At 41.5% G+C, this 14,944-nt stretch overlaps 1 protein-coding gene across 1 annotated transcript in view; it reads left to right on the top strand.

Moving 5' to 3' along the window:
- fam102aa (family with sequence similarity 102 member Aa) overlaps positions 1-14,944 on the top strand; it is a 29,958-nt gene that overhangs the window by 11,342 nt on the left and 3,672 nt on the right. Inside the window, exons 3-11 of the mRNA XM_041937716.1 lie at positions 3,593-3,713; positions 5,066-5,095; positions 7,447-7,563; positions 8,903-8,949; positions 9,687-9,838; positions 11,070-11,174; positions 12,422-12,617; positions 12,766-12,887; positions 13,788-13,857. Of these exons, the coding sequence (XP_041793650.1) occupies positions 3,593-3,713; positions 5,066-5,095; positions 7,447-7,563; positions 8,903-8,949; positions 9,687-9,838; positions 11,070-11,174; positions 12,422-12,617; positions 12,766-12,887; positions 13,788-13,857 (960 nt within the window). The remainder of the gene's footprint in view (positions 1-3,592; positions 3,714-5,065; positions 5,096-7,446; positions 7,564-8,902; positions 8,950-9,686; positions 9,839-11,069; positions 11,175-12,421; positions 12,618-12,765; positions 12,888-13,787; positions 13,858-14,944) is intronic.

Raw genomic sequence — 14,944 nt, 5'->3', positions numbered from 1 at the left:
TTTCCTGGGATAGATGGATGAGTCCTCTGAGGACATTTTCACCTCTCCTCACGTCTTCGAAGGATTAGTTTAGGATTAGAATTTAGGTTTAGGCTTAAATAAGATTGCGAACATGATTTGTGTTTTTTGTTTTCTGTGGTTTTAATCTCTTTGCTGTGAATCTCCGGTGCTTTTCTCGCATGTGCCGTGATTTATGGTTAAGCAAGCCCAGACCATTATTCCATTTTGTTTGGATGGCTTAATATTCGTAGACATCCAGTCTTAAAGGGGCCCTGTGGGGTTTTCTTGTAAACAAATAAAACTCATGTTTACTTTCAGTGTTGCTCACCAAAATGTTCTGCGTGTATCCTAACAAACATGTCGAGTGTGTTTACTTCCTCATGAAGAATTTGCAAGGCCAGTTTTTGGCCACAGTCAGATCACATATCAGAGGTTCACGAGGCTCAAAGTGAATTTTTCGGATTGCTTTCGTCTGACCAACAGTCAAAGTCAAAAATCATCAGTGTCCTCAATGAAAGATGTTTCATTCTATGTAAAAATCCTCAATATACAGGATTTTAGTCCTGCAGAGGCTGCTTGTCACTGTTCAATGGGAAAATGGGAGTAGGTCAGCTGTTGCTAATATTTCTTATTAAAGGTGTTTGATCAAAAGTGGATCCAGACAGAGAGAGAATGACAGAAGTGGTAGAAATCACACACCATCTCTTCACAATGTGAACTGTGCATAAAATTAAAGGGGGAGGGGAAGCGTGAGGAGCAGCTGCTACTAGTTCCTACTATTGTGTGTGTGTGTGTGTGTGTGTGTGTGTGTGTGTTGTGCGTGTGTCATTTGCACCTTCTGTCTCATGAGATAACTCAAACTGCCTCGTTAATATTGATTAAAATAAAACAACTGAAGCTTAAAACTCGATGAAATAAAAAAGATGAAACTAACTCATTCAAACACGCCTGCTGGCTCATTGATTAATCACCCACTTCTTGTGTCAGCTCAGTTTTTTCCGTTCTCCCAGCAATAGGACTGAAGGATGGCTCGATCGGGTGATTGGTCTCTCTTTGTTTCACAGCATATTTCAACAGCTTTAGGCCAGATTGCCATTAAATTCTCTGCGTCTATTCATGTTCTCCAGAGGATGCACCCTCATGTTTTTGCCTCTGGCACGACCGTCAGGCGTTAGACTAAAATTTGTACACAGGAAATCTAGTCAGTAGATGAACCCACTAGTTTTAAACAAGTGAATGTCCTCGTTAATCTAGTGGAAGTTCAGATTGCATGTTGTGTTCCCTGATCTGTTCCAAGGCTCTGTGATGGTTATCCTGACCTGCAGGAGACGATGTCGACTGTAACCAATTCTTCATCAGTATTTTCTGCAGCTGTTGGAAATCAACTGTAAAGCCGTGTGCGTTATTTAATCTTTAAAGCTGTTTTCGGTTCCTTTCAGTGTTTGTTTAGTGTCTGCTGCTGCTGCTGTTGTTATGTTAGAGAGGATGCCCCTCACCCACCTTATTACCCAGTGTAAGTCACTGATAGATTGTGCAGCATATACAGCATTCAGAGGTTACTTAGTTAGTTATCAAGGCTTTACTTGTACTTCACTTGATGTTCCAGAGTTGCTACACTACAAACAGATCGTCAGTACTCGCCTTTTTTCTTTCACTTTCAATTTGAAGTCCCACCATGAAGCACTGTGTCTGATTTATATGTGGCGGTATTAAGGAGGCGTCATGCAGTTAGAGCGACTGCAGGAACATTTGGCTGCTCAGCTAATTTACTTCTCCGTAGCATGTTGTTGGACAGAATCCAGTGAAAGTTCCTAAATGAGCTGTTTGCCATTTAAGTGGAGAGAAACAGGACTTTTTTGCCATTTCAGCTGACTGACAGAACATTTACACAAATAGTGTTGCTCTTTAACAGAATAGTATTTAGGTTTAACGGTGGGTCGGTGAAACGATGGCCATTCACAGTACGCTGTAGATTCTCATAAGTTAGGAGTAAAGGCCTGCGTGGAAGGATTTTGTCGTGATTTTTTTCCCCCCACGTAATTAGCATGTACAACTTCAAACATCCTGACTCTGGTTTTTTTGGATGTCTCCCTGTTTTAGCACCAGAGACATTCATAATTAACTATAAATAACACAGTAGCCACGCTACTGGCTCTGTGGATGATATGGATGTTTACCACTTTGGTCAGGACTGAATAAAAGTCCAAAATAAGATAAGATAAAATAAGATAAAACTTTATTTATGCCCAGCTGGGGAAATTTGGGCATTACCATCAAATCAGTTGCCATTAAATTTGGCACAGACATCACTGGTTCCCAGAAGATTATTTCTAATGATTTCTAATGTTTACTGCTAATTAGCAAATGCTTGCATGCTGTCACACTAAATTTAGATGGTGAACATGGTGAACAGCACGGTGCGATGGGCATGTTAGCGCTGTTAGCCTTTAGGTGAAGCTTACAAAGCTGTAGACTCTCGAGCTGGATGTAAGGTCGACGTAGGGGGTTAACAGGAGTCCCGCTGTAGGTATCTGTGGCAGAGGTTCTGATTTATAGTATATACTTAAAAAATAGTAGTAGTAATAGTCAAAGCTTATTTTCCTGTTGATCCACTAATCGATTCATCGACCTAGTTTTACAGAGGTTGATGAAGAGGACGTTTAGGTCTGCAGAAAATCAGATTTTTGATTGGAATTGTGTTTAGGCAACAACATATTAAACATGAGTCTCTTGCAGGACACACAAAGCAGGTCTACATTCTTCTCTTGCTGCATGCTGAACTGTTTCTTGGGCATTTCTGCGGAATTTGTTGAATTCACATCAACAAATTCCACTCGCTCACATTAGCTTTTGTTTTCAGAAACAAACTACTGCTGAGTTCCCACTCGTCAGCCAGGATGTATGGATGCTCCAAGGTTTTCCACTGGCATTTCTGACGAGGCAAACAGTGTTTTTACAGAGGTCTGTCAACTATTGTACACTGTTTCCTTGACAGCTTTTCTTGTCAGTAAAGCAGGAGGGAAAATCCTGAGAGACAAACCTAATCATGCGTCGGTAATGTCTTCGTTTCATCTGCGGCTCTGAGGTCAATCAGTGGCTCGAGAGAGATTCTCCCTCGTTGACTGAATGTCACCGAGACTTATGAAACCATTTAAAACGACCAGCTAAATTAAGATGAACTACAACTGCAGTCGTTGTCAGAAGCTGTGGGAATCAGCTCTGTAATTCGCTTAGTTTTGGAAAAAACTTGCTCACAACATGATTTCTCAGTATTGGTCGGATAAATCTGGTCCTCAGTGGATGCACTGGTCATGAGGCTGTGAGAGAGGGATGACATAACTGGAAAAAATGTGTTGTTCTGAGTCATATTCTGAGAATACAGATAATATCAAAGTCATTTGTTGCCAAGTGTTGAGAACATTTGGGTTTGACCTAAATGTCTGGACAAGTTTGGGGAAAGATCCTGTTTAGTCCTGGTGTAGGTATCAATACACACTTTAGGTTGTAGCAACTTTACATGATATGTCTCAGTGTCATTCTCAATTGTTCATCCTGGAAATTTACAGCATGTGCTCCTGCTCTCTCCTTACAGAGAGGAGGTTCAAGAGAACTGTGTTCGCTGGAGGAAGAGGTTTACCTTTGTGTCTAAAATGAGTGCCAACCCCCACACCGGAGTCCTGGATCCGTCTGTCTGCAGGGTGTCAGTCAGGAAGGTATGACTCTCAAAGTGTCCCCCTCAAGTCTGAATTTCAGATCGATCTGTGCCATGTCTACTTAAATAGTAAAAACTACACTCCCGTAGAGTCCGAACATTCAGTTATGCAGCTGCAGACTTGCATGCTTTCATTACTGTTGCGAAGGATAGTTTTTCCCCAAAGACTGATAGTCGACAGGCCCTCTGGTGGCCATATTTCAGGATATTAGTGCTTCCGCAACAGATACACTGTAATGCATGATGAGGTGTCCCAATACTAGAAAACAGTGGATGGTCACCACACCGTCAGTGGGTGGAGCATTTCCTCCATCATGTTCTCATATTAGAACACCGAGGAACATCAAACTTATATCATGTCTGTCTGGAAATGGACTGGTTAGTTTCAGAAGTCAGTGAAGTAGAGGTTAAGTGGTAGGAATTAGCAGTACTGCTATGGCTAACTGTGTTTTAACAAAATAATCTTGCGCACTAACAGTGGTTAAACTGTTGACTGGCATGTGTGTTAGAGCCACCCTGAGAAAGGAGTTTAATGGATACCTGCCATCCACTAATTTAGCATTGTAGTGCTATAATCAGCCAAGGTGATTTCCTGGTTAAAAGATGTCAAAGGTTATAAACATCATCATCATTTCTATTATTAGTAAAACCACTGATGCAAAGAAGCACACTGCTACGCTCTTTGACGATGGCAGGCTGTCTGGAGCAGCGTACCTCTGCCTGGTTAAACATCATCTTCAAAGATGTAGGTCACCTGGAGCAGGCCTCTGCCGAGCGTGCAGTGCTGTAGCCTTCCAGGTGTTTTTTTGGTCTGTCTTCTACACCTTTACAGCTAAATTGGACAACTCTTTAGAGTGATAACACAAACGGTAAGATTGCAGTTATCCAGATTAAATATAGCCATTGTTTAAGTGGTTATATTTAACCTAGTAGTCAGCTTCACATTGAAATATAGTCACTAAATTCCAGTTTAAACAACAGTCGATCCTAGACGTATAAAAAAAACCTCTTTAACCACTTGGGAAGGGTTTTGTAGAAACATGCATTCCTCCGGATAAATTATTAAAATAACTAGGCTGTGACTTTGAAATTGGTAGAATTTTGGTTTTGGTGTGAAAGTTTTAAACAACTCTATCAAGAGGAACAATGTATCCAGGATATTTCAGTGCAGACTTGATGCTGGGTCTCCCATGTGAACGCCGCCTCGCTGCCATGCTCCGAGGAGCCGTGAGTGTGGTCTCAGCCTATAATTTCAACTCTCTCGCTGGATCCCTTTAATTGGAGGCCTCTGCACTATAAAGTTGGATCGGTTTGATCACTGGGTTCATTACTGTCTTCCTGTTTTCCCTGCAGGAACTCAAAGGAGGAAAAGCATATACGAAGGTAAGAACTTGGGTCTCCTGACCTCTCACGTTCATAAACACATAGAAACAGTTACATATGAGCCGGTGTCGGCTTCTGTAAACCTTAATGCCATGCCATGTAAATATTAGCATTTCTCATAGCACTTCGACGAGCACGCCGGCAGCAGGGTGGGAGTGGAAATCAAAAACATTACAGTCGAGTGTCTCCGGAATCTGCAAAACATCCTGCCGACACCTCTCTAACCGTAACTGTAAGAGCTCCTGACAAATGAGTCATGTCTCGTGAATGAAATTACAAGGTCAAACCCCTCATGAAGGTAAACTTTTGTTGATCCGTGGTCGTTGCCTGACAGGAACTGTTTCCTGTGTTTTTACCCATTCTCCATTTAGATTTCCTTTGGTTAAATATACCTCGCTTCCCTCCTTAGAAGCTGGCTTCCTTAAATACACACCTATGAAAACAGAAGCTCCTAAAGAAAGGGGAACCTGGAGAATGAAGAATGGGAACCTTTAGCTTGACAGAGCTGCACAGTTCATTTAAAATAACTTAACGAGTGCCGTTAGGACAAAGGCAGCTTCCACAGTGTAGGCGTCGGTCAGGGATGTTTAAATGTGCAGCAAGCACACGGACCATGACAACTTTTCTTGGCACTAGGTGCCTTCAAATTAAACTCACCAGGCCGTATTTTACACACAGAAGAGGTTTAAGGCAAAAAGGGATTAAAATGTCTCCCTTAGATTGGCCTCTTGTGTCGATTGCCTTGATTTTTTGGTATCAATGGGACTGAAGTGACTGCTGTATGTTACCATGAAGGAGGCTGAAACATTGATTTTTATCAGTTAAAATAAATGACCAGAGTTTTGAATGTGCAACTCTTTTTTATGTCTGCTGCGAGCCAGCACCCAGTTAGAAAGGTGTGTGTTTTCCCTCAGTTTTTTAATGGTATTGTTAATTGAAACAAAGTACAGACAGACGGACAGAATCATTTCAGCATCAGCAGTACATGAAGTATGCTCTGTGGCCGCCACCTGAGCGTTGCTGCTGGTATGTGTTTAGATGTTTTAGCCATTGGCCACAGTGAAATACAGACTAAGACCTGTTCTTTTTTTAGTCGTTTAGTTTTGCATTCATGCTCCTGGCTACGTTGTTCTCTGTGTCTCTGTCTCCCTCCCACTCTGCCTTCTTTATCGTTTAGTAAGGATCTATAATGACATACAGACCAATTAAAGTTGTTTGTCTCCATTTAGTTTTGCATTTTTTGGTTTTATACAGGCCAAGCGCGCTCTCTCTCTCTCTCTCTCCCCCGCAGTCAGTAGTTTCTCTATGTATTGATATGGGTCTTGCGTAGGTGGTGAAAGGGGTTAGTGTTGTTTCGGTTTGTTGTGGGGAACGGTTTGCGGCATAATGTGCAAAGTGTGGTTTTCTGGTCCGTGTCAGACCTTTCATACCTAAACCACGTCCACACTACAGAAGTAGCCCCTCTTTTAGGTAGGAGCCCCACGTTTCACCTCGGCTGCTTGAAGTCCTTCTCCTGTTGTTTGTGTTGCCTTCAGGCAGATTTCCTGCCTGCATCCGTGTCGTGTGGAAGAACACAAAGCCTCGTCCAAACAATGAAAAATATTGCTCTTGAGAGTGTGATTTGTGGATAAAAGAGCGTAATTCGAAACAATAGACGTTTTACTATTGTCACACACTATATTATTGGCCTCTCAGCCCTGCTTTGGGGTATGTTCTGGGAGGAAAGCTGAGGAGATGGTGCCCGAATGGAAGCATGCTACAGAGATACAAGCTCACAGGTGGACTATATCTTTTCAAATGCATGAAAATGACTCCCTGTCTTACTCCCTTTTCCAGCACTGATGGGGTGTGAGGGACAGTTTCACCTGTCAGGTGTGCCAGAGACTCTGAAGGGTCTTTCCCTAAATGGGACACCAAACATTAGTCTCACTCTGGCGTTCCTTCCATGTTTTAATTACTTGAGGTCACAGAGATTTTAACAAGTTAAGCCACGACTACTAACCAAACGGCTGCTCAGTCAGCGTAGCTCTGGGCGTTGTTATCTGCTAACTGTGTCAAATGTAAAATATAATAGTTAAAACCTAGCTGCAAAAGCTTTTTGCTTATATCCACTTTAAACTGACTCTGAGTCTGGTTTGATGTCTGCGAAGACTGACGTGTGGTTTTTGCACCCGGCCGTGCGTTAAAACCTTCAGAAGCTTGTGACGTGAACGATGGGACATTGCTCAGCGTGCTAAATGATGGGTGTTGGTAGAAATCTCTCTGTTCTAAACACATGCCAAAAATAAAGGCCGGCGTACCCATCCATTAGTGAATCTAGAATTAACTTGCCGTCTCTTCTTCACCCTCAGCTGGGCTTCACAGACCTCAACATGGCGGAGTTTGCGGGTTCTGGCTCCACTGTGCGCTGCTGTCTGCTGGAGGGATACGACACCAAGAACACACGGCAGGACAACTCCATACTGAAGGCAAGGAGGCAGATCAATGTCAAAAGAAAAAGAAAAAGAAATTCTGAGAAATAATGTCTTTATTTGGAGAATTTATATTAGCCAGTTTTGACCATAAGAGTAAGGAGAAATTAATTAAATCTGTGCCCTCATGATATAAACACAAATTTGAATGTGTCATAAATGTTAGAGGCTCTGATGCCTGAAGCAAGCTTGATCGTTAACTCTGACTCTTGGACATTTGACATTTGACCTTTTCATTGATTGCTTCCACTCAACAAATCTTGTCTTGACTTTTGTTGAAGTGCTCTGGTTTTTCCTGTTCCATCTAGAGCCCAAACGAGTTGTCAGTTAATCAGTTTTACAGTCTGGAGATAATTGATTTCTTTGATTTTTCATTGATTCCTGAGTTTCACTGCACTATCATGAAGAGACATGCCACGTCTCATCACAGGCAGCCTTGTCGTGCCCTCCCGTTTGTTTTGATATTATCTATTTGTTTTACTCATAGATAATAAAAACATTTTGTAAACAAAAGCATTTCTCTGTACTGTGCAGACAAAGTCCATGTAGGATTAGTCAGTCTACAGAATTAATAGATTAATAGTTAACGTCATTTCCAAGAAGAAGAAGTTCCAGCTTCTCAATTGTGAGGATTTCCTGCGTTTCAGTTGCGGGCTGTTGAATACCTAATTTTTTTCCCCACTGTCTGACTTTTTGTAAACCAAAGGATTAATGGATTGATTGAAAAAATAATCTACAGATTAGTTGATAATGAAAATAATTGTTAATTACGGCCCCCAAATAAAACACCATTTACTCGTCCGTGCTGAAGAGAAAGCTGCTCCTTTCGCTCGCAGCCGAGGCAGTTAAACGTCTGCGTGGGTTAAGGAGGTTTACTCACTGAGGAGTTGAGGAGCTCTGCTGCGCCACCCACAGATCATCAACACAAACTGCTCTGTGAGACAAAGCCAACATGGTCACGAGTAGATTTGTCATCTCGTTCGTCTGACAGGCTTCATGCTGTGTTGCTATGCGTTACTCATACCACTTGTATGTCAGTGAGCTTACTGGGAATTTACTCCCGGCTTCTTCACTTAATGTTTATTGTTGCTTAAGCAGACTGTTATTATTCCCCTGTGATGAAGAAATAGTCCTGTGATATACAGTATGTTGACGAACTGCTGTGCAGGAATGCAATCAGGTGTACAGGAAAGGGAAAGAACTTGTACTACAAAGGAAAAGGGCAGCAGTGTCACAACTATGGAAAATGTTTCATCATTTTGTTAATGCAAGCAGTAAAACAGACATTGTTTCTGTTGCTGCTATTTACATTTATTACTTTCTGTGTTTTCTAAAGGTGATCATCGGGATGACCCTCCTGTCTGGAGATCCGTGTTTTAAAACGTGAGTAGTTCAAATAAATAGGTTGAGCAGGTTAAGCGCAGAGCCTCCATCACATCAGTCTATTGGTCTAATTATAAGTGCAGAGACTATTTTGACCTAACGAAGATTTAACTGGGACTTATTGTCTATTTAAATGAGTGTGTTGTTTGGAGTCAAACAACACACTCATTTAGATAGATAGATAGATAGATACTTTATTCATCTCCAAAGAGAAATTTGCAACTTTTGAAAGTTTTAGACTGTCATTTCTAAAATCATAAATGTTTTTAATGCACTAACACTGGGTTCGTCTCACCTTGTTAAACATCACTTTTTCCCTTTAATGTGATGGTATTTTGTCTTTTAGCAACAAACTATACATTCCACCTGCATAAGCTGCACATATCTTCTTCAGCACATCTGCTCAATTAATTAGTGATTACAAGGAAAAAAAAATATGTTTGTGCTAAATATGTGAACTTCTTTGTCAAAACAAGCTCATATGAGTTGAGACTTCTGTATTGTGTGTTATCCACAGGTATTTATTGGTGTCTTAGTATTTTGAACATTTTTAACCTTTAACCAGATTCTTGAACACTCCTAATTGTGCTCTGTGTCCTTTGTTGCTGCAGTGACTCAGTTTCCCCGTGGTCAATAAAATGAATCTCATCTGAGCGTGCCAAGCCAAGCACAACTGCCGCTCCGTGCTCGTTTAATCTGTTCCAGACTGATAAGTGGTGTTTTTTTTTTTCCTGCAGGGCTCCCAGCATAGCAAAGTCCATCTCCATCCCAGGACGAGAACACACCCTGCAGCTGGACTGTAAGGGGGAGGGAACGGCCGAGCCCGGGCCGGCTGGAGGGGTTTCTCTGGGACGAGCCGCAAAGCCTCGACCCTCCATCATCAGCTCAGGTACGACTAATGTCTGGAGATTTTGGACTTTAGTCAAGGCCTGAAAGTCACCATTGTAACCCGTGGGGGCATGCAGAACAAACACATGGAGGTGTGCATGACCTGGGGAAAATGTGGAGCACATGCAAAGTTTAAATAATGTGTTCATGAACAACAACCAAACAGTTGTCTTTGATGCTTGCAAGGCTATCGAGGTTTGCATGATCATATCCAAACTATGACAAAGCTTTTCTTTTGTACTGTGGGAGAGATGGAGTTATTCACAGAACATACCCCTACAAAAATGAGATTAAAATTACAATAAACAACAGGAACCAAGGGGAGTTTCTTTTTCTTTCTTAAGAAAGAGAAATATATTATATCAACTGTATTATACGCTGTATCTGGAAACACAATTTACTCTTGAGTATTTGAATGTTTGTCTTTGAGTTTTAGCTCAACCTGAATGGACATGATGATGGATTAGATTTTAATTTTAGAAGCAGATTTGTGTCTGGATTCAGATTCAATGAAATGATTTTGAATCCCAGCCCTTTTTCCAAGTACAATGAAGTTTGAGGTCCAAAGGGATCTAAGACAGAGTTTGGACTGAGGACACATCAAATAATGTCAGATTTGCCCTATTCATTGTAATTCTGCCAGACTAATGAAGTAAACTACTGGATTCTTCAGCATCCAGCAAATACCTGTCAGTTTACCTGTTTTTAGAACTGACGTGAAAAGTAAATCTCATTAAAATGATGCCAACAAGACGCAAGACATATGTATGAAACCCCAGATAAAGAGGTCTTGAGACTGGACTGGATTTTATATCGTAGCCCAACCCGACTCAACCCAGATGTGTTTCATTCCAACCCAATTATTCCTGGAAGAAGTTAAAAATCTCACTGAAAAGTTTTTCCTCACATGGAAACCTAACTGGCAGTGTTTAGGATTTGTTCAATTTGAATTAAAATGAGAAATGAAACCTGATTTTGTTCCACATGGAAAACAACTTGAAAGGCCGGGGTTCTTCACAGCAGTGGAGCGTCTGACTCAGGACATTACCACATGGGAAAAAGTGCTAATTCTCAGCCACAAGCCGCTCAAGCCCACAAGAGCGTTCAAGGTTTCATTACATACGAAGTTAGTGTACAAAATCAAATACTATGAATGATTGGTTCTGATCCTGCAGAGGAATTTTGACTCCAGATAAATAGATATGAGGTGCTAACAGTTGTGGTGCCTTCAGGTCTCCTTGAAGAATCAGAAGTGAACCAGCCCGGTCCTGCAGATGTCTTCCAGTCTGGTCACTCCCGTAACTCCAGCTACGCCAGCCAGCACAGCAAAATCTCAGGTATAAGATTCTCCAACAGTTGTTCCATGCAGCTTTCAATGTGATGTCTTTTTATATTCCTGAATTAAATGCTTTATTTTATGAGTCCTGTAATTTCATAAGAATTTTACAGGAACTTTCTTAGAAAGAATTATGTAAATTGGTACCAATTATAGGGAAAATAGAGCTAAATGTTTTCATTTAGTTAGATACGTTTTAGTGAGATGTTTGTTTGATTTCCAAAGAAATGTCCTTGAAATGACTGTTACATTCAATAATAGATATTCATTTGGTTGTAATTTTACATTTCATTGGAATTCATTTATTCAAAGTTTACCAATTGAACAATATCTCAATTTTCCATATAATTAGAAACAAATTGCATGGTCCTCATGAGAAAACTTAATAAGAATAACTTTAGAATAACCTTAAGAATTTAAATTTATCAGTTGATTGTAGAAATTGATCAGGAAACATTGGGACTCATTAAATGAAGTGGCACCCAGCTGTAAACTATACAGTAATACCCTCTGAAAATCACCACATTATTACGGTGGAGGGGTTTGTGTTCCCCTGTGACCCCGGAAGCTGTGTTGTCGGGGGCAACAGGTCATAATAGCCTTTCCAGAGGCAGACTGTTCCCAGGTCAGGCATTCAGGACAGGCATTCTTCTGAAGCATTTCTGGAGTGTTTTTAGAAAACAATCACTTGACTGTTTTCATGGAAGAGATGCGCTCCTGTTTAAATCCCCCTCTGTTTTTAGGCTCCAGCTTAGTGCTTAAATGCAGCACTGACCTCACAGGCAGCCATTTAAATCACACAGATCTGTTTTCTATATGTACAACGGTCTGTTAAAGTCACAAGTTTTACCATGAGCTTCTTGGTTCCTACAAACAGCATCAGTCTTCCTGCACACTTCTCAGACTTTTAACATTTTTTTTGAACAGATGAATGCTTCTTGAATTTTGTGAATTGATCATATGTGTTCTACTCTGTGCTTCTATTTTCGTGAGGTCTTTCTTCTAGAAGAAATGATGTATCTCTTTTAAGACACTTCCTGGTTAAATATATGTTAGGGTTAGCTTAATCCTAACTAAATAATAAACTACCTAGTAACTAATAAACTGACATCAGCCAGTATATAAGCAACTTCTAGAGTAGATGAGTTCAGTTATCTACACAAAGTGGCACACAGCTGTTCCTCTAACCTCTGATATCTTCAGATGTCTCCTCTGATGATGTCCTCTCATGTCCCTGCCGTCCTGCAGGCTACAGCACCGAGCACTCCTGCTCCTCCAGCCTGTCAGACCTCACGCATCGCAGGAACACCTCGACAGGAAGCAGCACCTCTGGGGGTTTGGGCTTCACTGCTGACACACCTACGGAGGGCGACAAGGACGCCGGACGTCCTGAAAGGCCCCCTCGACCCCCGCGGCCTGTCTTACCTCCTAACAGGCCTCCCAGGTACAGAAGGAGTACAGAGACCACTCTTTCGTTAGTGCTCTGGTCATGGGATTGCTAAAATCATCCTGCTTTAGATTTACATAATACGACAAAAGCAAGAAAAGTGTAACAGTTTTCTTCTTTGCTTCTTCTATTCGCTGTACTTCAGGAGGAAGCAGGACTCTGTGGAGAGTCACCCCTCTTGGGTAAACGACACTCGCATGGATGCTGACGACATTGTGGAGAAAATCGTCCAAAGCCAAAACTTTGCAGATATCAACAACACTGAAGGTACAGCGGGAGTGCAGATCGCTGCAGAATAATACGATTTCGTAATGCTCTGCCATCAGCAGCTCCATGTCAACCTTTTCTGTCTCTGTGAAGTTTCAAAGAGGAGCAAAAAGCTCCAGAAGAGTATTTCTAACATGTTATGAAGTATAATCTAAGTAATGAATGCTTTACAGCTAACAACAACAAGAAAACAGTCACAACTACGCTGCAGCAAAAAGCGTAGGGTTTAGTGACCAAATGAGTGAACAAGCCTGTCGAAGCACAGGCACACTGAGCAGACTAACTGTGAAACAGGGCCAAAATGTTCAGTTAGATCGTAAATCACAATATTAAAGGAAGAAAACAGTCAGATTCCTTTAAGCATAGATGACTTTGTGAGTTTTACAGCTAAAGTTTGGGATGTTTTGTTGGTTATTATATCCTGAAAACTCGACCGTCGCCTTTCAAAGGCGCCGTGAAAAGCCAGCTGTCATAGAGACGCAGTATTGTTTGAAAATGTTAAATATCGTGATCTCCACGTGAGATATGTTCACGTTCACATGAAAGCCGACAGACGATCATCTGTCATCATTTCGTACGTCCCTGAACGGCTCTGAGATTACAAATACCAACAAAGACATGCTGCTCGGCACACACAGCAACCTGTTAGAGAGCTATTGAGCGCTCTCATTTGTTCACAGTGAATCTCTTCATGTGAGGGTTTTACAGTTAATGTGACTGAATGTTACTGAAGTGTAAAAGTGGTGAACACAGCGTCTGTAACTGACTGCACCATCTTTGGACACAGCTGTCCTGCAGTCATCCAGCTCTGTGTCCTGTCGTCTTTTATTGTCTGTGCGTTGACGCCTTCTGGTTTCCGTCAGCGGCTGCTAACTGGGTTTCGGTGTTTGTGGCTTTCAGACAGCAACCTGCGTCTGTTCGTCAGCAGAGATGGAACCACTGCGCTCAGCGGCATCAGGCTTGGAAACAGGTGAGAAGTCTGACTCCATCTTTCTGTTTCTCCATCACTTCCTCCTCTCTGTGCTTGTCCGCTCATTTCTGCTGTCTGTGTGTCCCTCCTCTTCCTCTTTTCCTTTTGTAGCATCCACTTAACCCTCTGCACACTGGAGTTTTAGTTATAGAAATCCCAGCTTGTGCCACTAAAACAGTCATCCTGACCAAAATGTGTCCAGACCACATAGCTTTCAGAAAGAATAGCATCAAATTCAGATTCCTAGTTGTTTACTGGTCCTTTCATTAAATGCTTTGCTTTAGACAATATTAAACACACATGTTTGGCGTATTTAATTAAATATAAGATAAGAGACAAGATAAACCTTTCTTGATCCTGCTGTGGGGACATTCGCAGTGTTGCATCAGCAAAGGGGACAGTGTAATAGTAAGAAGAAAACAAATGATTTTGTCGAAAACCTTGTTTGGCACTGCTATAAAACCATTTCTAAACAATGCCCAGCCCTGCTAACGATAGGATGAGGCCTGAGCGGGCCCTCTTTTCAATCCACTAGCCTCTACGTCCGCAGCATTTTGTTTTTTGATTTCTAACATGCTCGTGGCTCAGACTCATGGGAGCTGCTTGGTTGTGTTGTTTCATCTATCTCAAAATCAAAGGGTTCGCAAATTTTGCTGTCCATGACAACATGGATCAAAAGCCAACTATAATTCCACAGTTATCTTATTGCCAAAAAAAAAAAAAAGCAAAAGCAAAGGAAACAAAAAGCTGCGGTCCTCTGACGTCTAACTAGTGACAGTCTGTGGCTCCAGATCTGCACTGTCTCTGAGGCTGCACCTGAAAAGCATTCACTGTAGTGCTCAGTCTCATTCTATAGGTGGAAATAATAAATGCTGTACAGCAGACTCACATCATCTGGCAGTGCTACCTGAAAAGTGCAGCATTCACACCACAATCCACCAATCCACATTAAATCCATCTTCCAAAAAGCCTTAAACAAGACTTCATTTCATCCCTTTTTTTTTATATCAGTTTGACGCTATACAATGAACTCTAAATAAATGTGCATGATAACAGTAGAAGTTAGTTTAACCAGCCAAGACTTCAC

This window comes from Chelmon rostratus, chromosome 5 (assembly GCF_017976325.1).
Source record: "Chelmon rostratus isolate fCheRos1 chromosome 5, fCheRos1.pri, whole genome shotgun sequence".
In the NCBI taxonomy this organism is placed as follows: Eukaryota; Metazoa; Chordata; class Actinopteri; order Chaetodontiformes; family Chaetodontidae; genus Chelmon; species Chelmon rostratus.
This window is presented reverse-complemented; position numbering and strand designations above follow the sequence as displayed.